The following is a 23099-nucleotide window of genomic DNA, read 5'->3' as shown; positions in this document are numbered from 1 at the left end:
TAGCTTTGAAGTGATTTATCACTGAGTATTTAAATAGATCAATTCTGCCTCAACGTCTCTGAAGCATCTGAGTGTCTGAGTCAACTGAACAACAGGTTAAAAATAGGGGTGTGAGTGTATCCTGGGTACTTCTGCCTTTGAACTCCATGCTTAGAGCAGTCCTAGACAGCTTAACTATAAACTGTTATTTGTAGCTGAAGCTGCTAGCTGTGCCTGCATTTTTCCAGATGACTGCATATTTTTGTAACAAAGTAAACACTTCTTTTACTTCAAGTCAAATGAAGGCAAAATCTTAAAATCTGTTTCTTGTAGCAGTTCTATTATCTTTGAAAACTTCAAACACAGACTAGGTGAAGAAGTAAACATTTGTGATACTTTCTAAAGATGCATTAATTCCATGATATCTCCAAAGAACTGTAATTACATGATTGTAACTATTGGTTACAATCATGTTTTGTTAAGTTGTTTTACCACTGAACTTCTGCTGGTAAAGCAGTCACTGACAGCGTGATCACAGAATCAAGTTACTCTGTCAAGGATCACTTGATAGAAGATCCTAGAATTGTTTGTTGGTGTATGTTTTAGAATGACCCTCTAATCACACTGAAGAAGGGGATATATCTCTACCTTGTCCTCCATCCCTAGGTGAACATATCACTCTCTGAGAAAGGAGCATATCCACAGTCAGTCATGTATCAAAAGTTTATCTGACACTTGGAGTGGGACTTATCGTATCAGAGAACCCTTCCACTTACAAAGAGGGACAAAAAGGCAAAATCTGTTACTGGCCAGAGACATTTTCTGGAGGAGCATTGATATTCTGGATAATTCACTGCTTCCATTGGAACTTGACTGCCTTCCTTAGTGCACAGCCATCTTCTGTCTAAGTCTTAGCCACATTATAAAATCTCAGCTCAGACCACATGCTGATATTGTCTTTGACTACTGTGGATTGCTGTTCCTTTGTTCAGAGCAGATTTCTGTATCAGCCTGCTCATGACCAGAAGTGTGTAAGGAATAGATTAGCTATCAGTGAAGGAAATCTTGCAGTATCTTTTTCATTGTAATGTTCTATTTTAGTGCTGCAGACATTCTGCTCTATGGCTGCTTCAGAAACTCAGTGTACAGCTATAAGAGTTGCCAGAAATATTTACTGCTTCTATCCCAAGCTATTGGTGAACTTAGCTTGAAGCAAATTAAAACTGACATATATGTGTGGGGTTCTGATGTCTTGGGACACTGAGATAGTTATTAGTTTTTGAAAATTTGTATCCTAGTGATAAGGAATAGTCACTTGCGTGCTGAGCCGCAGACGGCAAACAAGCTGTTCCACAAACAAAATCTGTGTTTCAGTTGTTTTTGAGGATGAAGGCTAAAGAATTTCAAAGTCAACATGTTTAGAGCCCTGAGATGTTTAGTTTGAGTTTCCTAGTTTACTGTTTGCTTTTGTAAACATGTGTTTGTACAGGAAGGTGAATTCAATACAAGATGGTTGTATTAGGCTTGATAAATGCTGTGGTGTCAAAGCTTCTGCTGGCACTCATTGGTGACTCCATTCAATGAGTTTAAAATCAAGGCCTCCCTGGATATTCCAGGTGTACAAAATTCACCTGTGTAGCTTCTGTTGCGACCTGGCTTAGGAATGGCCTGAATAAAGATTGTTAATGAAGAACACCCCCAAAATGTGGCAGGGTGGTTCAGTAGAACAGAGCTAGCAAGGCAGGAGCCAAATTCTCAGCTTGTGCTGTGCTAGGTTGATCTGCTTAGTGAGGAGTTGGTTTCCCATCTTTGTAGTCAGAGATGTGTAGGGTGCCAGTTCTAAAGCTGGATGTTTCCAGTTCCACAGGAGTTTGCTGTCACTGTGCATGAGCTATGTAGCTCTGGTGCTGGATGATCAATGCCCAGCCTTGGTTCTGAATGAATCCTAGAACCTTTGCTTACAAGATCATGAATACTGGTTTTAATGCAAAACAAAAGACAGGGATTAATGGATACCACAAGCCTAAGCACATGCACAGCTGCTTATCAGGTGCATTCATAGCAGCTACAGTTGCAAAATTCTAAAATAAGTGCTTCATGCGAAACTCTGTATTTCTTGGATTGCAGGAATAAGTGGATTTGCTAGGAAAGAGTTGAGAGCATCTCACCTCAAAGCTGATGCTGGCCAGCATTCAAGGGCAAGGTAAAATAAGAAATATTCCTGTAAGAAGCTGATATATCTGTCCTCACCAAGGACTTTCTGTGTCTCAAGTCAAAGTGCTCAATATCTGTGACTAAAATATTCAAGCTTACCAGATGTACATACCCTGACCTCGTTTGGCTACAGAGCCTTGATATCAGTACCAAGCACAACTGGGAAACTTCTGCTTTAATCTGAGGATGCATAAACTCAGGCTAGTTTTGAAACCATGACTCCAATGTTAATACAACTTCTGCTAATTCTGGCCCAGAAAAGTAACAGCAGATCTTGTGTAATCAATCACATGTAACTGTTAAAGCGAATAGCTGGACTTCAAGCTTTCCCATCTCAGAACTGTTGTGGTAAATCAGTATGTTTCTGAACACTTAATTTGTGTCTTTTAAGAGAAATATGTCACAGCTGTACTTATTCCTGCATTTGGCTATGTGTTTGGTACTGTGAAGAGCTGTTCTTCCAGGTAGCAGAAGCTGGGAAGGCAGCGGAGACATGAGGTTTCATGCATACCCTTCTTTTCAGGAGGTTGAAGAAAATGGAGTCTCTGACTTCTTAACGTGGTTCTTTTCAGCAGTTCTGGAAATTCTAACCATAATTTCTAGGCATCTGACACTGTCTGTTGGTCTCACCTTGATGCTGTGTCAATTCAGTTGTGCTGTTTGCACTTTGCAATCAACGTGTGCAGGTGCCTAAAGGATCAGTGCCTCTCCTTCCTCACACCCACTGTCTCTGATCTAGCCCAGTGCCTGCTCTTTGCTGCCTCAGTGTCAGGGAGACAGCTGGTATGGGTGGATGATACACCAAACTAGTCTTAAATAGGCTCATGTTTTAATCAGACTGGGTATTATAAAGTATCCTAGCTACAGAGAAGGCTGGGAGCCTAATCCTGCAAATCCCCTTGTTAATATTTTTATAGATTGTGTACTGCATCAAAGTCAGTGAAAGGAGAGGAGAATTGTCTTGGTAGACTATAAAGTTCATAGTGCACTTGCTGCTTCACCAAACAACTGCAGAATTGATAATGTTAGGACCTGCAAACCTATTTAATTTTCAAATGTTCTGGGGTTTGATGACTTGCAGTGTGGACAACAGTGCTTTAGGGGTTGCCTGTGCTACCCTTACTCCTTTCTAGTGGGAGTGTTCTTGCACTCAGAGGAATTTCTGGGAAGAATGTAATTACAATTTCAGAGAATCTTTTCTTAGACTCCTGTTTTATTTTAGTTGTGCTTAAGCTAAATGGAACAGTTGATTATTTTCTTCCCTTCCCCAGCCCATACAAACTAATAACTTATCTTGTTTTGCAACACCAATCTTTTAATGAAGTTTTAAATATTTTTAAATTGCTCTTCATCCTGGAGTTGTAATATGGAGAATGCTTTAAGTGCTGAGCAGTACTGATGATATAATTCTCTTTTTCATCACATGCCCACCTAGTTCTGAGCTCTGCTGTTCTGGTCTCTAGGTTTCCCATTTGTCTCCTTGCTGGGAGCTTTAAGGGCATGAGGAAGCCTGCTGAGCTCTGGCTGCTAAATGCAAGAGGTGGGAGTTCTGTTCTGCAGTGTTGCCAGCTCAGAGACCTTTACAACTTAAATCAAGCAATTTTAACTTTATGTAATAATAAGTCAATCACAGTAACTTTTGTATTCTATGTCAGGTGCAAGGATTAGTAAAAACGTAGTTTTAGGTCTGTTCTAGTTTCCTTTCAGCTGCTGGTAGGACCAGAAGAGATGCAGCTTCTTCCCTGCTGTGATCTGAGCCCTGGAAGGTGTTCTGCCTTATGGAAGCAGGGACAATAGCTGTTCAGTGAGTGGGGTTTGGGTTGTATGCACATAAGATTGTTCATCTGCAAGATGAGTAAGGGATGGAAAAAACTATTTTACTTTGCCTCCTGTCTTGTCTAGTTTTGCAGTTGTATGATGTTACAGTTGTCAAACCAATAATTTGCTACCTTCCTTCAGTTAGGAGATTGTTATAGGACTGTGTGAAAGGCTAGAATCTCCCTGGGTGGCCTTTTTCCTTCCCACATGACAGCTGCTCCATTTTCTTTACCTGTTTCCCACCCTCAGATGCCCATGTTGCCTGCTTAGTATGTTTTCAGAAGTGTGCAAGTTCACATAGTTGAGTTTATTTGCCTTTCTGATTAGGGTTCCTCATACCATTCTTGCTTCCTTATGGAACTGCTGACATCACGTGTATATGACAGCTTTGTAGCTTGGCTCCTGGATGTCCTGTATTTTCATGACCTCAGTTTGTGGATTTGGTACAGCTATCTCTAACTTAATGAGCAAATAGTTTCCCCTTTGGAATTTCTCTCAAATTTCTCGTAGAAAATCTGGCTCAGGATTTGAACTAGGTTGAGCAGAAAATGACTAAGCTGTAAGCACGATCTGTATTGCCAGGAACAAGCTGCAAGCAGATGTAGGCTGTTATTTCACCACTAACTATAGATCTTTGTGGAATGCAAGTTTGATACTGTTTTGCAGCAGACTTGACTGCATGAGGTAGACTGCTTGCTAATGTGGTACACCCTTATAGGGTGAGGTAGAATAATTTCCTCACCTTACTCAGGCTTTCTGTCATATGTCTTGAGCCAACCATGTAATCTTTCTGACACTCATTACCTTAGCTGCTTACTATTGCTATGGCCAATTTTTTGACAAGGAATTCATGCTAACAGGTGCTGGTATGGATTTTGTTGTTTTCCTGAGCTTTAGAAAGTCAGATGGGGCAGGAGCACACTGTGCTTTGTGGTAGCAGCACCAGCTGTGCTTCTCTTTCTCTGCCCCTCTGTGGCACACCCATGAAGGAAGATCATGTATGCAGTGATGCTTCCTTGGGGCTCGCCCCACTCTTGGGGATTGGGCCCAAGATTAAAAGTTCAACTGTTTTCTTAATCTGTTAATTCTTACAGTCATCTATTGGATTGTATCAGCATGTATTCCAGGTGTGTCAGAGCTTCATGGCATGTGGAGTGCAGAGCTATTATGCTGTTATGAGATGCCTATGGCTGCAGAAAATTTATTTGGCATCCACCAGCTATTGATAAGCTGCTGGATCAATGATTGTTCTTGCCTTCTGTCATGTATTTAATAAGCCATGATATGCTTATCCTATGTGAGTTTAATTCTCCAGTATTTAGTGCATTTATGCATTTGAACCTTACAGTATCCTATGATAGAGAATTCTAAATTTAAGTGTGCCTTGTTCTTTTTTTGTAAGAACAGTTGGTGGTCATAGTTCTTTCTTCAGGCCTTATGGACCTCTCAAATACCTGTACCTTTATTCCTTTTTTCTATCCAGCTGAAACATTGTAAGTTTATGCTATTCCAAGCTCCACTGTTATTACTGCTCAAGGAAAGTAAGTTTAATACCCTTTTTGAACTGAAGTGACAAGGAACAGAGTCTGGTGTTCAAAAAGGATGCACACCCTAGGGGTTTTTAAGTGGTATGGTAATATTTTCAGCTTTATCCCTTGTGTCTTTTGTAACAGTTCTTCATTGTTTTTCTGACCTTTTGGTGCTGAGTAGTCATTTGCTGTTTTCAATAAATGTCTGAATAAATCTTCCTCTTCCACTTAGCAGTATCTGATTTAGGCTTGTTTTGTTTCTGTGAGCATTTCTTTGGAGTTATCAATATCATGTTGTATCACTCATTTCATTGCCTGTTTTGGCATATTAATAAGTTGATGAATTAGAAAAAGTGTATTTTAATTTATTTTTCATGTTTATTAGACTTCTATTTCAATAGCAGAGCTGGAGACTTTTGTAGCACATTAGTAACGACTCAAGGCATCGGTTTCCAAGAAAACTGTGCACACATGCAGGCAATCAGAATACCTAATCAGAAACCTAAATTAACAGTGTTGGGATTGTTTTGGGTATTTTTTACTTCAGTCTTTTGTTCCTGAAGTGCATTGTTGAACAACTTAGAAGTCTCACTTCTTCCTGATAAACTCTGCTTTGAAGATTTTCTAATCTTTGAAGAACTACACAGAACTGTAGAGTTGTTCTTAAATCTTAATTGTACAGTGGTGTGATGCATTAGTTTCTTGATAGTCTTGCATGTGGGATTTTGACAGTCTTACCAAGATGGAGATGAGCAATGCTCTCAACGAGGGGTTTGTTCTTGTCTCTATGGCAAGACATTATAAAGGCCTTTTAAAAGCAGTGCCCTTGTCTTTATCAATGCAGCTTTTCCACATCTGCTGAGAGAACTCTCTTGAGCAGCTCTGGAGAGTTTAATTATTTTTCACAGTGATTGTTTATGAATATTATCTTTGGACTGCCTAAACCCCTTACAACTGTGCTTATTTATTAAAAAGCTATTCTTGTTTCTAAGTGGTGAAAATCTGTTTTTATGCTCATCAACATACTGTTTTCTGTTTTGGAAGTTTTTAAATTTTTTTGCTTATAGGCTTTTTTGTGTACTCTGAAAAGCAATGTTTATGCAACTAGCTTATGGCATCACTTGGGAACAAGTGTGTTATCAGCAACAAGATGTTTGGGCAGATCTGCCTGGGGCGTCTTGCAAGGGTGACACAACAAACCAGTTAAGAATTCCTCTGCTCTATCCAGAAAAGAGGTGATGCAGAACTCTTTCCTCTACTGGCTCCTTTGGGATGTTTATGGCAGGTCCCTTACTAATGCTGATTTACACGGATTTAGTAAGGCAGTGTTGCCTTAGTGAGTCAGTAATTTAATATAAATTGAGCGAGAAGTCTTTTAATTCAGATTCCAAGTACTGTGTATTTTTGAGTCACTCCACTTGTCATAAGGTTTTAAGGTTCTTTTGTTTTTGTGTTATTTGGCTATCTTTTGTTACCATAGCTTTAGGTGATAGCTTAGCAAATATGTTTTTTGAGATAGAACCATGGATTGTTGACAACATGCTTAGGCACTATTTAAGTACATCAGTTAAGTAAATAAGGGACAGATTTGACATTATCGGTTTCCTGTTCTCATCCTTCACATGGGTGGAAAGAGCATCTTAATATGCTATATCATTAAATGTTAACAAACTACAGACAAAGCCTATGATAAACGGCAATATTTCCAAAAACAATTATATGACTTAGAAGTCAGGAACCAAATACCTGCATTTTGTGTTTGCTGGAGGCTACAGTGTGTTAAAATTGCTTCTTTTCAAGGAAATAAGCTAACTTGGCTCTGGTAAGTCAACTAATAAAGGCAGAGTCATAGTATCTTTGTAAGAAGAAATGTGTTGGTTTTTTTTTCTACAAAGTAGCTCAGTTGCAATAAACTAGAATACAATCAAGTAACATGGTCCTGCAATAAATGGTGCATTAAGTTAGCAAAACCAGTCAAGGGCCCTCTGCCAGTACAGGTAACAGGCTCATCTCCTCATGTAGTATTGGCACATCTGGATGTTCATCAAAAGATCTGTTTGAACTCTGCAACATTTTGACTACCATGTATCACTGCCGTTTCTCCTCTTGAATTAGCATTTAAATCTGCCTTTCACTGAGGCTGTGGAAACCCTCCCTGAGATAAGGTTTTGCCTTTTAAGTAAGCGGCTGTTACCAAAGTTGCTGAGCCATTGAGAAGCTGTGCCTGGGAGCAGAGAAAATTGTTGTCTTTGTCCCATTTAGATTAGGGGAAAAGAGGAAAACCAGGAAACATGATAAAAGGAAGTACAGTTCTGCTTAGTGCATATTTGTTGTTTTTTTATCTAATCCAAAGTGTTTTTGAAGAAGGAATTTTAGTAGCATTCTGAAAATACTTTGTATTTTCTGTGGATAAGAATATCTAAATTATACTATAAGGGTGTAAGCTTATCAAGGAAATGTTTTAATTTCACTGTGTAAGTCAGTCATTGATTTCCTGAACTGATGTCATAGGTACTTCATGTTGTCATTTTTCTGTACTGTATTTCCTGTAGCAGGATTAGTCTGGTCTATCCATTTATCCTTTGAATGCACAGGCACAATACTGGTACTAATTCATATTTTACAGATTCAGCAGTCTAACACAGATGTAGAAGCTGTGCCTTCCATGGCTTTGCTGCCAGGATGAATCCTGTGGTCTAAGACATTGAAATGACTGTGATTGTTGCACAATAATTTGCAGAAGAAAGAGGTGCAAAATTGCTGGAGATGGGAGTCATGGACTTCAAATGTAGTTTTGAAGTCTGAATCTGTTGTCTTTCTTGTAAAAGCAGATTGAATGCCAGGATGCCTTGGAAGCAGCAGCTCGGGCAGAGGGCCTGCCACTGGACACCTCTGTGCATTCCCAGCTGAGAATGCTGGACGAAGAGCATCACAAGGGCAAATACCACCATGGTCTGAATGCACTGAAACCCATACGGACCACTTCCAAGTACGTCTTTAGGCTACCACAGAACTGATACAGCATTTGCTTTTCAAACCAGTCACAAAGCACAATCGCAGATGTAGGTCTGCTGACTGGTACTGGAAACATCAGAATTTGTGTAGCAAGTGTGGACCATTTGGTACTCTGAGTGCTTTCAATGAGAGGAGGCTTTGTTTTTCTTGAAGATTTACATTTCCTGTTTCCTTTTTCATTTGTTTGTGATTTTTTTTTTAAATTCTTTTAGGCACCAGCACCCTGTTGATAATGCTGGGCTGTTCTCCTCCATGACCTTCTCCTGGCTCACTCCTTTGGCCCACAGAGCATACAAGAAAGGAGAATTGTTTATGGATGATGTATGGTCTTTATCAAGGCATGAATCTTCAGATGTCAATTGCAGAAGGTAAAGACATCTAGCTCGTCATTATTTTCTTGTTCCCATTTACTACATGTTAGTGCACAGGCAGTGCTATAGTGTTTCCCTAGAAGAGCAGCATTGACATTTTGTTTTGCCTTTCACACAATAGTGGAATTCACTTTTGTCTTTCAGAGACAACTTTCTCATGCAGCACAGTTTCTGTAGCCTTGCCAATTTCAGTGAAATTAGAGGATTATATCTTTAGGAGTGTCTTGCAATTCTTATTCTGATTTTGCATGTCTTTAATCTGTTTTTCTATTAAAACATTTTTTTTTCTCAAGGCTACAGTGAAAAAAATCTTGTGCTAAAATGAGAAATAATACTGTCAGTAGCAAGGTGATTTGAATGTGGCTCAGATCTTCTGATCAAGCTAACCTTCTGTGGTTAATGAGCATTTCTTCAGGTTTTGATTCTGCAGCTCTTCTGTCAGTTCAGCAGGGAAAGGCTGTCACTATATTAAGACTGCCAAAGAGACTCCAGGCAAAGAAAAAGCATTGTGTTTTTCATCCCTCTGTCCTGTTGCAGTAATACATAGATATTTCTCTTTACCTCACAGAATGTATTTATTTCTCTTAATATTTTTTGTTGCTCTGAGCTAGGAAGCATTTAGAGTTTTAACAAAGAATTATCTATGAGACTGTATCTTTTCTCATTGTGAAAAAATTGACATGAATAAATGTCATAAATCTCCTGGTTTTATTAGGCTGGAAAGATTGTGGCAGGAAGAACTGAAAGAAAGTGGGCCTGATGATGCTTCTCTCCGGAGGGTTGTGTGGATTTTCTGCCGCACCAGGCTCATCCTTTCCATAGTGTGTCTGATGATCACGCAGCTTGCGGGTTTCAGTGGACCAGTAAGTAATATCCATCCTTTTTTTAACAACCCCAGAGGGCTCCATCTCATGGCCAACTGTAAAATCTTAAGGTTTCATTGCAGAATCACTTAAATGTTTTGACTAGCTAGAAATTTGGGGGTAAAATTCAAGAGCAATTCAATAATCCAAGATAGGATTCCTACAGCTGATGGATCAGTTGCTGAATACCCAGGCAAGTTCTTGGAGAAGGGAGGGGGAGTTTAGGTATCCTGGAAGAAATGGACTTCTTGGCTTTTCTCTTTGGTTTTGAGTATAGTTTAAAGTTCTTCCCTAACAGCATAAGCTTAACTGCATAACTTGCTTTTTTCACAAGATTCTTATGTGCAGGTCTCCTAATTGTTTTTCTCTTTGAAATTCTGTAAATTTATCTTGGAATAAAATTCAGTTTGACAAAACACTAATCTTAAATTATTGGCATTAATAACAGTTTTCAAGAAGCGGACCGAAACATTTGTGAGAGCACTGCTTAAAATCTAATTTGAGCAGGTCTCAAGAAGTCTGTGGGCATAGTCTTTACTGATCCTACAGAGAATGGTCAGACAGGTTTCAGGTAGAAGTGTTAGAAAACATTGCTGCCTCTAGGAACGGCTGCTGTTTGTTGCTAAGGGTCGTATTGAAGATAACAACATGGGACTTGACATTCACACCATTTTTTGTCACCTGTTTGTTGCACGTACTGTGCAGATTTAAAGTTGAAATTTTGACTAAATTTATTCTCTACACATTTCCCTTGAGGAGTAGGAGCAGTATTACTGCTAGTAGTACACGTTTCAGTGTGCTGGTAAGCTGGAGGTTCATTTCTTGGGTAAGTACGCTTGGGTGCACTGTTAGGTGAAATGTCTTTTTAAAATGTTTTCCTGATTTTAAATGTCTTATCAAAATGATGTTCTGTTTTTTAAGTCTTAAAGTATGCTTTGTTTCATGTAATATGAATAACAATGAATGTTTCTGTGGTATTGTTTTCTTTGTAATATTTTCTAGTTGTCTTTATTATAAAATATATATGAACGTACTTTGATAATTAACAATAAATCATGATTAAGGTTTTAACAGCACTAGCTTTTCCCAAGAAGAGCTTCTGTCATTGTTTCACTACAGGGCTTGAGGAGCTACTTTTATCTTTAGCAAAGAGCTTGCAGCAGGGTTACCCCTAATTTCTGTAGTGTAATGGTCTCAGTTTGTTTCAGCCAAACTGCTGAATGAGAGAGAGTGAGAAGGGAAAGGGAAAAACAAACCAGCTTGATTATGTTGGGGGCTACTGCTGCAACTGATGCTTGATATGGGTAAATTAAAATTATCTATAGACAGTTGCCCATTTACAGACAACCTTATTCATTTTTCTGAATAAGGCCAAATTCACTTTTGGTTCCACCATTTAGCATGAAAATAAGTCTTTACCATCCCTCCTCCCTGTTCTTAAAAATGGCATGCCTCAGGGATATGCCTATGCTGTCTCCTCAGAAGTATCAGTGCTTTCCTGTATTGTTGTATGCTTTCAGTCACCTGAAGGTGAAAAGGGAGATCAGGAAGAGCACTTGACTTGACCTCACGTATTGGAGGAAAATTATGAAAGTGGAGTTAAACACTATATTAAACTTCAAAAAATTTAATAGAATGTCTGTGATCTTGAAATGCCACCAAATGTCTGTGGCTTTGCTAATGAGCATTGTGATGGTTATAACTGGAAATGAGTTGTTCAAGACTTCCTGTGTGGACTCTTTGGCTTTGGTTTGGGGTTTTTTGGAATCAGACCCTTCAAGGGTCTTCCTCTGTTTTTATTTTGATAAATTTTGCATCTGGCACAGAATCTAAACCGATAACCTGGTGAATCAGCTGCATGTGTCAGACTGCCTTGCAATAACCATCAGAATGTACTACTATAGGTGATACACTATTTATCTCCAATTAATGCTTGCTACTATTTGATCAGCTACCAAAACTTTCAAGTTCTGGTGGAGGAGCAAAGAAGTTTCTTGATTGTCAAACAGAATCAGTTTAACTCCAGGTCTGAACAATGTACCTGTTTGCTACTGTTCAGAGCTATTCTTCCCATCTGGGAGATGGGGAAACTTGCTATTTTAGTGGAGCACAGCTTGACAGTTTGGTCACTATTTGGAGGGGGGAGTGGTAAGCTATGGGGAGGTAAGTTTTCCAGTTTCCCAGTTGGCTCCAGCTGCAGCCTGCCTCGTGCTGTCGCGCGCTGGCTGCAGCAGGGACGCCGGCACTGCAGTGGGACCAGTGACAGAAGCTGTTCTTCAGCATTTTCAGGATGGCTGTTTTCTGCGTCAGGATGAGGCATTCCTGCTGGCCAGAGCCACCGCCAAGAGCAAAGGTAAGGTAATGTTTATTCCATGGGAATGCTTAAGACAGCCGAGCAACTTGTGCCAACCACTACGGTAATAGCCACAGGAGCTCTTTCCCCCCCCTTTAGCTTAGTTTATATACTGTAATGTTTTTGTTTTGTAAAGAACTTTTTGCTGGATTCTTTCCATTAAGCTAATATGAATTTGAATAGTCCTTGTTCAGATGTAAATGTTAATTTTCTGTGACTTTTTCCCCTCCCTTTTCAAAATTCTTTAATCTGCTGTTTCCTCTTTTCTTTCTTCCGGAACAAAAATAAATTGGGGTGTAATGTAAGCTGGTCTCTATTTCATCATGGGAGATGCTGAATCTATAAAATAGTGCTGCAAAATTGCACTAAAGTTTTGGGAGGAATGAGACCCCAGGAAACATCTGCTATCTTTATACATCCTCTCTTGGAGACTTTCAGCAATGCTGTGGTGTGTGAGAAAATGCTTGCAGTCTGCGACCATGCTGAGTTACAGCTCGTGAGGAAAAAGGGGAATTTTCACCCCAATTGCTCAGTGACTCGGTTGCATATGTTGGATTGAATACTGGAAAAAGAAGTCAGTAATCTCCACAGTAACTGCAAACCAACTGTATGCAGTTGTGATCCAAACAGTCGATGTAAAATTAAATCAAATCAGGAGAAAGTTGGAATGCAATAGATCTGTGAATGTGAGCTCCTCACATTTGTTCAGTGATCGGTATGTAAATTTTCTCAGTGGCCATTCTAGAACCTGATGGACATCTGGCTTTAATTCACACCTGTGAAAAAGAGCAAAATTATTTACAGCATGTTTCCTTGGTTCTGATGTGCAGGATTATTTTCCTCCGAACAGATGAATTTGATCTCCACTTTTTTTTTTTTATTTGGTGCTGGGCTGTAGCTCTCAAAACCTTTGCTGGAGTAGTGGGTTTTGGTTTTTTTCCCTCTCTCTTCAAACTATATAGAACTCCTACTTGCAAAACATGATTTAGCCAAGAGGACTTCAGTGGACTATGTGAAAGGCTTCTCAAATATTTCCTTTGGTCTTAGATTTTTTTGTTGATTTTTCTTGTGGGCAAAGGTAATTCTCTACTCTGTACTAGTATATCAAAAGCACCAATATCTTAAAACATCATTTGTTGAAAAGCTCTCTAGGAAGTCTTTTGCTGTCTGTGAAGCCTTACTGTAGGATACTTTTGAAATCAGATTTCAGAATTTGTGCAGCCTCAGGAGCCTCCTCTGTTGGTACCTTCAAGTTTGACTTCTTTTGGACTTCGTGTACAAATATCATTCTGTTTTTGTATCTTTATAATTTTGTGTGTAGATTCAAATCTAATTTGTTAGAAGCTAAGACTGACTGTTAGATATTAGCCCATTATAATTATCCTGTATATGTAGATTGTATGTTTATGCAATGATCTACCTGTTGTATAGTGTTTTTGAGATGTTACCATTTAAGATGACACTTCATTTCAAATAAAAGCCTATTGTTTCGCAGTTAATAATATTTAATGCTGGTGGTTGTGAATTGTATGATGTTATATTGTGCCATTGGACCACAAAGAGCTGGAGTTGGGAATTGGTGTTCTGGGGGCTGTCCTCTTTCTGCAGGTGATGTTTGAAATGTGATTCCTGAGGTAAAGTGTTTATGTTCTTGGGGGAAGAGGGTATGGGGAGGGATTGAATGGTTAATTTTTTTTCTTTTTCTTTTTTTTTTTCTTCTTCCCCATCCCCAATGATTTGTGGTATTGCGTACCTTGTGCTTTCTGCTTGTTTTTTTCTTTACTATTAAACTGCTGATGTTTATTTCCAGGAATGTTTTGCAAATGTCCTTCTCACTCTTCCCCTCTACAACTGTAGGTACATTGTTCCTTTTTATCAAATAAGCACGTTTGAAGCAAACCAAAGATAAAATAAAAAAGGTCTTAATGTCACGTAAAGGAATGTTTCTTAATGTGTGCAGATGTATAAGTAGTGACTATATTTTAAAACTCTTCTATATGATAATGCATTGCTTTCAGCTAACTGACACATTTATGTTAAGTTAGAAGACACGGAGGATTAGAAGCGTGCTGCGAGGAATATGGTTCCAAATTAAACTCTTTACTTACTAAATTTGACTCAGTGCTTGGCTCTTCAGCAGGGCTTGTTACAGTACTTCTTGTATTGACACCTTTTACTTCTGGAAAGAAGATGCTTTCTATTTCAAATGGCTCTTTTAAAAGCAAAGTAGCCTACTTATTTCTAACTTAACATAAAGTTGTTGTACGGTCTTCTGGGATGATGGGGTGTTCATGCAAGCTTGCATTTCTTCCTGTAGGCATTTGTTGTGAAACACCTCTTGGAGTATACCCAGCAGAGTGAGTCCAACCTGCAGTACAGCTTGTTTTTAGTTTTTGGCATCTTTATGACGGAAGTGGTGCGATCGTGGTCCCTGGCACTAACCTGGGCATTGAATTATCGCACGGGGGTCAGACTGCGTGGGGCTGTCCTGACAATGGCATTTAAGAAAATCCTTAAGCTGAAGAACATCAAGGAGAAGTCTCTTGGAGAGGTAAGCGGCAGCCGTGTTTTGGAAATGGCAGTGTGAAAAGGGATGTGTAATGCATTCCTTTGAGAATGAGCTGTGCCTTAAATCTAAATAATCTGTTCTGTCTGTTTTTCAGCTCATAAATGTTTGTTCCAATGATGGTCAGAGGATGTTTGAAGCTGCAGCAGTTGGCAGTTTGTTGGCTGGGGGCCCTATTGTGGCTATCTTGGGAATGGTTTATAATGTGATTATTCTGGGTCCAACAGGCTTCTTGGGATCTGCTGTCTTCATCCTCTTCTACCCAGCAATGGTGAGTTGGAAAGAGTTAAGACTTGCTTTATTTTTCTTAGGTCAGACCAATTTATAGTTCTGAATAAAAGGTGTTGAAATGGGCTAGATTCAGTCAGTTTATGGCATTGCACATTATTAAAGTTACTACAGTGCAGGAAGCTGAAATTTGGAAACAGGAAGCTCAAAGTGATAAAATTAGAAAATGGAGATAGGAAAGCTGATAGATTTGGCTGAGAGTAATATTCATAGCTAAATGAAACTGCAGAATATTCAGGTGTTCATGGTTGAGGCTGGAAAGACATGAGGCCTCCAGCTTGTGTATGGGAGCTCAGTGTTGCATAAGCAGTGTACTTGATTTCTTGACTCAACACAACATGTTGAAAAACAATACATCTGTTACAGCTTGTTCTTGATGAGGTACTTCTGCTGAGCTGTGAAATAGGCTAGTTCAAGCCATGATCTTCTTGCCTATAAGACTGCTGAAGATTTTTCACTGTATTCATAATACATGTTGTATAAAACCTAGAGGCTGAATACTGTGAGGTTCACTGTGGTCCAATTTATCTGGCCAGAAGTAATGATTATGTAGTGAGAATTGCATTTTACAGAGGAATAAGGAGTGGAGTTGGAAAGAACTGAAAAACATGTTCAACCAGTCCTCCTTGATGGGGGATTTCAGGTGTATGAAGAAAAGCAAGGAGCTAAAACTTCCTCAAGTAGTGTGTTGGGTTTGAATTTCAGACCAGGAATGGGATGAATGTAGGAGCAGCAAGTACTTTAGAACATGTCAAACAACTTTCTGTTTTTAGACTAGTTTAGTAAAAATGTTAAAAACTGTTTTATTACCTTCATAGCACTGGCATAGACTAGAAATGGATCTGGCTGGGCAAAGTCCTGATTTGCCTTACAGAATCAGGTTAAAAGGCTGGCTAAAGTGGGGGTCAGCTTTGTGTGTCTTTAGGTTAACTTTATGCTTCAGAAACTACCACTGAACCGGTACTATTCAATATTGGTAAAAGTGCATGCCTTTATTCTCTCAGATTTTTGTTGAAATTTGCTCTCCTGGGTCTAGTGCTTGGTGCAGATGGGGCAGGAGGAGATGAATGGTGTTTCCAGCCTGAGCTTTATGTTAAAGCAGCAGTCTGACCTGGCCCTATTCCTGAATCCCATTTTCAGATTAAAAATTCATTTTCTCTGGTAATTAGGAATTGAATGTACTTGCTTTTTCTTAGTTGCCATTAATGTTTCATGGTGTTGTCTTTTGTTTCAGATGTTTGTGTCACGCCTCACAGCTTATTTCAGAAGAAAATGCGTAGCAACAACAGATGAACGTGTGCAAAAGATGAATGAAGTTCTTAATTACATTAAATTCATTAAAATGTATGCCTGGGTCAAACCATTTTCTCAGAATGTTCAAAGTGAGTTCCCACAATCTGCAAATGTCTCCTTTGATACAGATGTCCCATTGCTTTGTAGCCTGGTGCATCCTGACTTAGTGCTGTAGGTGCTGCTGTACGAGCAGTGTAAGAGCACTGTCATCCTTCAGGTTCCTCTGTGTTAAGCACAACGGGTTGGACAAACAGACCAGCTTCTGAAATTTCACCTTCTTGTGTAATGATGTTTATGGCATGATACTAATCTTAAATTTTCAATTTTTTTCCGCTTTTATTTAATAAATGTGTTGGCTTCCCTATTTTGAAAAAAATTCAAAAATCCCTATATTTGTGTAGTGATTACAGACCATTATTGTTTCCTCCTCTGTAACTGCTTTCTTTGAGAGGGTTTATAATCTGATAAACACTGAAGTGTAGACTTGGGTCTCTTAGTGTTTATAGTGCTATGGTACTGTCTGTTGTGTGTATGTACCCCCTGAATCACAGTTCAAATGTGGTGCCCCTATTTGTATTTCCAGAAATTCGTGAGGAGGAACGCAAAATCTTGGAGCGTGCAGGCTACTTCCAGAGCATCACTGTGGGAGTGGCTCCCATTGTTGTTGTCATTGCCAGTGTGGTGACCTTTTCTGTCCATATGATCCTTGGCTATGACCTTACAGCAGCTCAGGTAAACTGTTGGAAACATTCTTTATGCTTTTGCTTCTGTAGCTGTTCTGCTGAGCCATTTCTCATGTGGCTGTGCCCATGTGGCCAGGCTGCATCCTCACATAAGTGAACATCTCATGGCTGTGATAGCAGCAGGTGTAGTCTTCTATTTTGCACAAAAGGCTCTTGGTGCTCTTTTGTCCTGACCTTCCTCAGAACAGGTTTTGGGCTGAATGTAAATGTGTCTTCCTGTTTGCTGTTTGGATGGGGTGTTGGGGATTACTGGATGTTTTTGTTTTGCAGTGTGCTTGGATGCAAAAAGCACAAATGTCTAAAAATAGGATTTGATTTTGTGCCTTCACTAGTAGGTTAATGCAGAATTTGCTGGTGGCTGCATTTGTTAGACCTACAAACAAAACAGGTCTGTCTTGGTCTGTTGAAAGCACTAGGGAAGGAGCTGGATGGTTGCTCTTGGACTGGGCCTTTTCTATGGTTTTGACTGGTTACTGTGTTATTCGAGCTTTTAGAAGGATGGAGCTGTTAGAATATTGCATCCAATGTGATTATTTTTCTTGTCTTGTTTTTAGGCATTCACAGTGGTCACTGTCTTTAACTCAATGACTTTTGCTCTCAAAGTAACTCCATTCTCAGTGAAGTCTCTGTCTGAGGCATCTGTTTCTGTTGACAGATTTAAGGTAAGCAGTCATTTGGCCTCACAGTTTTCACTGTAAGTGTGGAGTGTTGTATGTGTTCAGTAGATGCAAAGGGAATGCTTGGAAGGTAATATGATTTTAATGGCAGAGAAGTCATTTTTCTTTACACTTAACATTCCAGATTATTTGATTCTGCAAGAGATGCAAATACAGTGAAGGAATATTGGCAATTTAAGAATAAAATACCAGTGTGAGAAGCAAAATAGTCTGATTCAATGATTCTATGATTTTGAAGTTGGCCACAGGAAGAGATAAGAGTGAAGGACTCAGTGGCTCACTGTATAATAATTTTTAACTCCATTTTAAGAATGTCTGTATGAAAAGACTGCAACATGTGTACAAGAAATCTTATGCTAATAAAACCTTTTGAGAATATCAGGTGTTAGGTAAGCAGTTTGACAAAAAACAGTGGAGTTTTATCTATGGTCACAGAACCCTGAGGTTTTATATTTCCAGACCAGATTAAGTGACTGAAATTCCCCTATATCAGTAAAATGGAGCTGTGATCTGGCAAAAGAGATCTATGGCAGAAAATGTAAAACCCTGATAATGAACAATCTTATCTCACATCATGGGGATTGGAGGATGAATACACTGTGTGTACTTTATGAACTCAGAGGGGAGACCTGTACTTTGTCTTGTCTCTTGAAGATAACAGTGTATTACACATCGTGGAAATTTCCAAACTGGAAAATAGCACTTTCCAAATAGAAACTTTGACAAGCAGTGACTGATACGTGGATTCTGTGTAATGCATTCATGAAACAAACTTGTGTGTGAGAAAAACAGGATCTGTAGAGTGATTTTGAGATTCCATTACTTCTGAGCAATTTTGCTTCATCTTCTGAGTCAGCCTAAAATCAGTCTTGCTTAAATCCAAGTGCACTAAAGGGAAATTTCTGTGGGGGAAGAGAAGGAAAAGGAAATTGAATTATCTCCAGTTTGGCTATAAATTGTGTAGGAAGTATAACATAAGGTGGGCATACTCTTACCTCACAGTAAAAATTTAATTGACTTTTTGGCTCTATAAATGAGTATCAGCTTTCTTATGAATGTGTGCTTCAGACATAGCAATTGTAAGAATAAATAAGGCTGGGAATTTTGAATTTTTAGTCACAAAAGACTACTTGGTTCAAAACAAATTGTGTAAGTGGCAAACATTTTATCTTGTAATTAAATTGTGTGAAAAATGTCTTCCTAATCTGTTGATTGTAAATACTGATGGATGTGGTGGAAAACATGATACAGTTGACTTTATGGCTTACTTCTTATTGCCAAGCAGCCTTAGATAGATCAGCTACATTTGTGCAAGATGGCTTTTTCACAGCAGAAAAGTTGATGGGTAAAGGCTCAAGCCAAAAGCCATTCTGTCTCCTTCCATAATGAGTTGGTGTGCAGGACAAGTCAGTCACTCTGTCTCAAGTGACTTCTCCAACCTGTGTGTTCTGCTCATGTGTTTTCAATCTGGAACATACAGAGCTGCAGTTGCAAACAGTGTCAAAGGAAGAAGCCCCTGTCATGTCACATCCAGAGTATTGCACTTCTGTGAAAGTCGAGTGTATCCAAGTGCTTCCACCACATCCAGGAATGCCCCAGCCACTTAGCAGACCTGGAGTTAGTTTACACTAATGAGCTACCTTTTGCTCTTCAGCTTCCTCCTACTATATAGCCTGATGTGTTTTGCTGCGTGAGTGTGCCGTAGGCTTGTCTCCCAGTCTTGATCAGGTGTCTCATCTTTACACCTCTCTCACAACTCCTATCAGAGTTTATTTCTAATGGAAGAGGTTCATATGATAAAGAAAAAACCAGCCAATCCTCACACCGCGATAGAGGTGAAAAATGCTACCTTGGCTTGGGACTTCTCCCACGCCAGCGTCCAGAGCTCACCAAAGTTGACCCCCAAAGTGAAAAAAGACAAGAAAGTCACCAAGAGCAAGAAAGAGAAAATGAAGCTACAGAATGAGGGACAGCAAGCTGTGCTGGCAGAACAGAGGGGCCATCTTCTAGTGGACAGTGATGACCATCACAGCCCCGAAGAGGAGCACAAAATCATCCACCTGGTTAACCTTCGGCTTCAGAGGACTCTGTACAACATTGACTTGGAGATAGAAAAGGTAAGAAGTAAAAGGAGGAAATCTCAGCTTTTAAAAGGCCTCATTTTAGCTGCCCCCTGGAACAGTGAGCTGTGTGCTGTTTCATTTTGTATGAAATGGAGCATATTGCTTTTGTGCACTCCTGTAATATCCATGGCAACTGCAGTATCCAGGATGCAGTGTCTGATCTTGCTGTAAACAGCTGTGCCATTTTAGCAGCTAGATCTTTGCAAATAGCCTGTGAAACAAGGGCAGGCTGTATAGCTTTCACATCCAGCTGAGGGGTTTGCAGCTCCTAGGACAGTGTGTGAGCCACTGAGCTCAGAGCATCTGCAGGGCACCAGCTACCAGGTGCTGGTGAACAGTGTGTTCCTGCAGTGGTTTGATAATTTTGCAGAGTTTCAGCTGTATCCTGGGTGAACATTTTAGGTGATTAGGTGTTCCAATGGAGTATAACAGTGCTTTTCATTGAAGAATGTGCAATTTTCTTCCTTGAGATTTTTTGTACACTAGGATGCAGGTTTTAAAGAATTGTAGAAGCATTTGGAGCTATTGCTCCAAGATGGGTAAAAACATGTAAGATGTCAAAGAAAAAGCATTGAACTTAATAGATGACATTATCTAGAAATACAAGAGCTTTGCAGTTTGGCATTTGGATGTTGAAATAATGAGATCCATTTATTTATGAAGATATTAATACTTAAATTGTCTTATGTAGTTCTGAAAATAGAGGGAGAGATGAAACTATTTTAAACAGTAAAAATACCTATATTTTAAACTCTGGGGGAGAAAGCATATGGCTTTAAAAAGTGCCTCAAAAAGGAGTATGATTACTTGCAAATGTAAAGGCTGGTTTTTGTCTCAAGTGTGCTATAAAGATAAGCCCAGCAATGTGTTGTCCCACAAGTGTCTATATACCTTTTTTGTTCACTTTACATTTTTTACAAAAGGAATAAAAATAGTTTTGATAAATTAATTGCTTAATGTGGGTATTAATCCACCCATTCTCTTGCAGAAAAATTATTCAAAATGACTCAATTCTAGTATTTTCTTGGTACATGTTCTTTAGAAAATTGGATCTAAGTGGCAAGGGGTTTTACTGGACCCATATGTGCTAAATTCTCTTTTCTTTCAGACTTTTCCTCTATATCTTTCCTTACTACTCTCAAAAGCATCTTGATGCATTCTGTTCAGCCAGGCCTTGGTGCTTTTGGTTTCTTGATCCTCCTGGCCTGTATCCCTTGTAAGAAGGAAGCTGATCTTCAAATATCTTTATTTTTACCTGTAGAATTGATTTCAATTATATTTCACTGTGGGATTGTATTCACTCTATACAATTTGAGCATTAAAATGCTGAATCTTGTTTTGTTTTTTTTTTGTCTTATGTCATTTTAGAGCTGTCATTCATATCCAGCTGTCCTTTCAGAGATACTAAAGGTAGTCTGAATTCTGAAAGGGGTGAAGAATGTAAGAAATGAGTACCATAATTATTTCCTTTCTGTGCAGGGAAAACTTGTTGGAATTTGTGGCAGTGTGGGGAGTGGAAAAACTTCACTTATCTCAGCAATTTTAGGGCAGGTGAGAAATCCTGTTTTTAGTACTTCTGCTTTTCTCTTTCCCATCTCCTATTTCAGTTTTTTGTATTCTGTAGAATGAAGTCTACTGTAAACATGGGGTAGGATAATCTCACAGCTGGTGTGTAATTCCAGATGACCCTGTTGGAGGGGAGCATTGCAGTAAGCGGTATGTTTGCGTACGTGGCCCAGCAGGCCTGGATTCTCAATGCCACTCTCCGGGACAACATCCTTTTTGGCAAGGAATATGATGAAGAAAGGTTTGTCAGACTGCTTGCTGATTTTCATGTAAGCTTAGTAATTATTGGCCCAAGCTTTGGAAAAATTTAATGCAGAGTTCACTGCAGATAAAGCCTCTATGTCCTTCTGGAGTCTGTCTCTAAGTCTCCTCTAAGTCCCATTTAGGATCCTGCCTCTCTTGCATGTGGCCCTGTGGCTGGTGGCTGTCATTGTGTCTGTCACTGCTCCTTGCAGTGAGGCTGGGCCTCACCCTGTGGGCCTCTGGTTAAAACCAGCAGCTGCTGTGAGCAGCACTAAAGTGGTATTTGCTCTTGCTGTCCTGGCCTTGCCCTCTTCAAACACAACATCTGCTGTACTGACATCTTCCATGGCCCCCCTCCACTGGGGGACTTTTCTGTGGCCCTTAGCCAACTATCCCTGAAAACAAATTGTCTCTATCCTTACAATGCTTCTGAAGTAGGTGATTAATTATTACCCTCGGTTTTCTCCTGAGAATTCAAGGCAGATGATTTGTTTTAGGCTGCTGGAATATCTGCTGTTAGTGTAGAAAATGATGATATATGCTGTACTAGCTAAATAATTGTGGGGAAAATTAGTGTCCTTAACTATTTATCTAATTGTTCTTTAGATACAATACTGTGCTGAATGGTTGCTGTCTAAGGCCTGACCTGGCCATCCTTCCAAATGGGGACCTGACAGAGGTATGTTTTGCTTGAACTAAACTAATTAATAGATGGAGAAAAGAGTTTTGGTTTGGCAGGGTAAACTGGAGTTGAGGCTACATCAGTCTGGGCTGCATATGAGCCAAGCTGTTGAATGAACTCTCTTGAACTGAGCTTAATGGGCCCTAGACTATTAAGAGTTGTACCCTGTTTTTCACTCAGATGTTGACTCTTTGGGAATTTTTTTATTGTGTTGTAAATTTAGCAGCCTTAACAGGTCCTAATTGAACTTGATTTAAAATAGCTAAGAAAAACAATGGCTATGTTAATTCATAAAAGGTAAAATAAGCAGAGAATGTACTGCCAGATTTCAAGCATATTAACCTTGAGTTTGAATGTATAACACATGTCACAAAGTAAACACTTAAATTTGAATATGTATGTGTATTAATATAAGATGTTATGGGGGAGTATATTTATATAAAAATTAATATTATGGTCTGCTTTATTCTATGGTCATCTATGTTGCACGGTGTTGAAGAAATAAAATAATGTGTGTGTGTCTCTCTGCAGATTGGTGAACGAGGGGCTAACCTGAGTGGGGGACAGCGTCAGAGAATCAGTCTGGCTCGAGCCCTGTACAGTGACAGGGACATTTACATCCTTGATGACCCCCTTAGTGCCTTAGATGCTCATGTTGGAAATCACATTTTTAACAGTGCAATAAGGAAGCACCTGAAGTCAAAGACCGTCCTTTTCATCACGCATCAGCTTCAGGTACTGAATCTCCCATACTTTCTTGGACCTTCTTGAAATGG

The 23099-nt window shown here is 39.4% G+C and overlaps 1 protein-coding gene across 3 annotated transcripts in view; it reads left to right on the top strand.

Moving 5' to 3' along the window:
- ABCC5 (ATP binding cassette subfamily C member 5) overlaps nucleotides 1-23099 on the top strand; it is a 42818-nt gene that overhangs the window by 4683 nt on the left and 15036 nt on the right. Inside the window, exons 2-14 of one of the 3 annotated variants that reach the window (XM_033516594.1) lie at nucleotides 8369-8529; nucleotides 8768-8923; nucleotides 9642-9789; nucleotides 14460-14693; nucleotides 14806-14979; nucleotides 16231-16378; nucleotides 16873-17021; nucleotides 17587-17694; nucleotides 19476-19826; nucleotides 21312-21383; nucleotides 21515-21639; nucleotides 22248-22320; nucleotides 22855-23058. In XM_033516594.1, the coding sequence (XP_033372485.1) occupies nucleotides 8369-8529; nucleotides 8768-8923; nucleotides 9642-9789; nucleotides 14460-14693; nucleotides 14806-14979; nucleotides 16231-16378; nucleotides 16873-17021; nucleotides 17587-17694; nucleotides 19476-19826; nucleotides 21312-21383; nucleotides 21515-21639; nucleotides 22248-22320; nucleotides 22855-23058 (2103 nt within the window). Of the gene's footprint in view, nucleotides 1-8368; nucleotides 8530-8767; nucleotides 8924-9641; nucleotides 9790-12069; nucleotides 13648-14459; nucleotides 14694-14805; nucleotides 14980-16230; nucleotides 16379-16872; nucleotides 17022-17586; nucleotides 17695-19475; nucleotides 19827-21311; nucleotides 21384-21514; nucleotides 21640-22247; nucleotides 22321-22854; nucleotides 23059-23099 lie in introns of those variants that run through there. The other 2 variants (XM_033516595.1, XM_033516596.1) reach the window with 2 other exon arrangements.

This window comes from Parus major, chromosome 9 (assembly GCF_001522545.3).
Source record: "Parus major isolate Abel chromosome 9, Parus_major1.1, whole genome shotgun sequence".
NCBI lineage: Eukaryota > Metazoa > Chordata > Aves > Passeriformes > Paridae > Parus > Parus major.
Note: the sequence above shows the minus strand (reverse complement) of the source record. Positions and strands in the feature narration are given on the sequence as shown.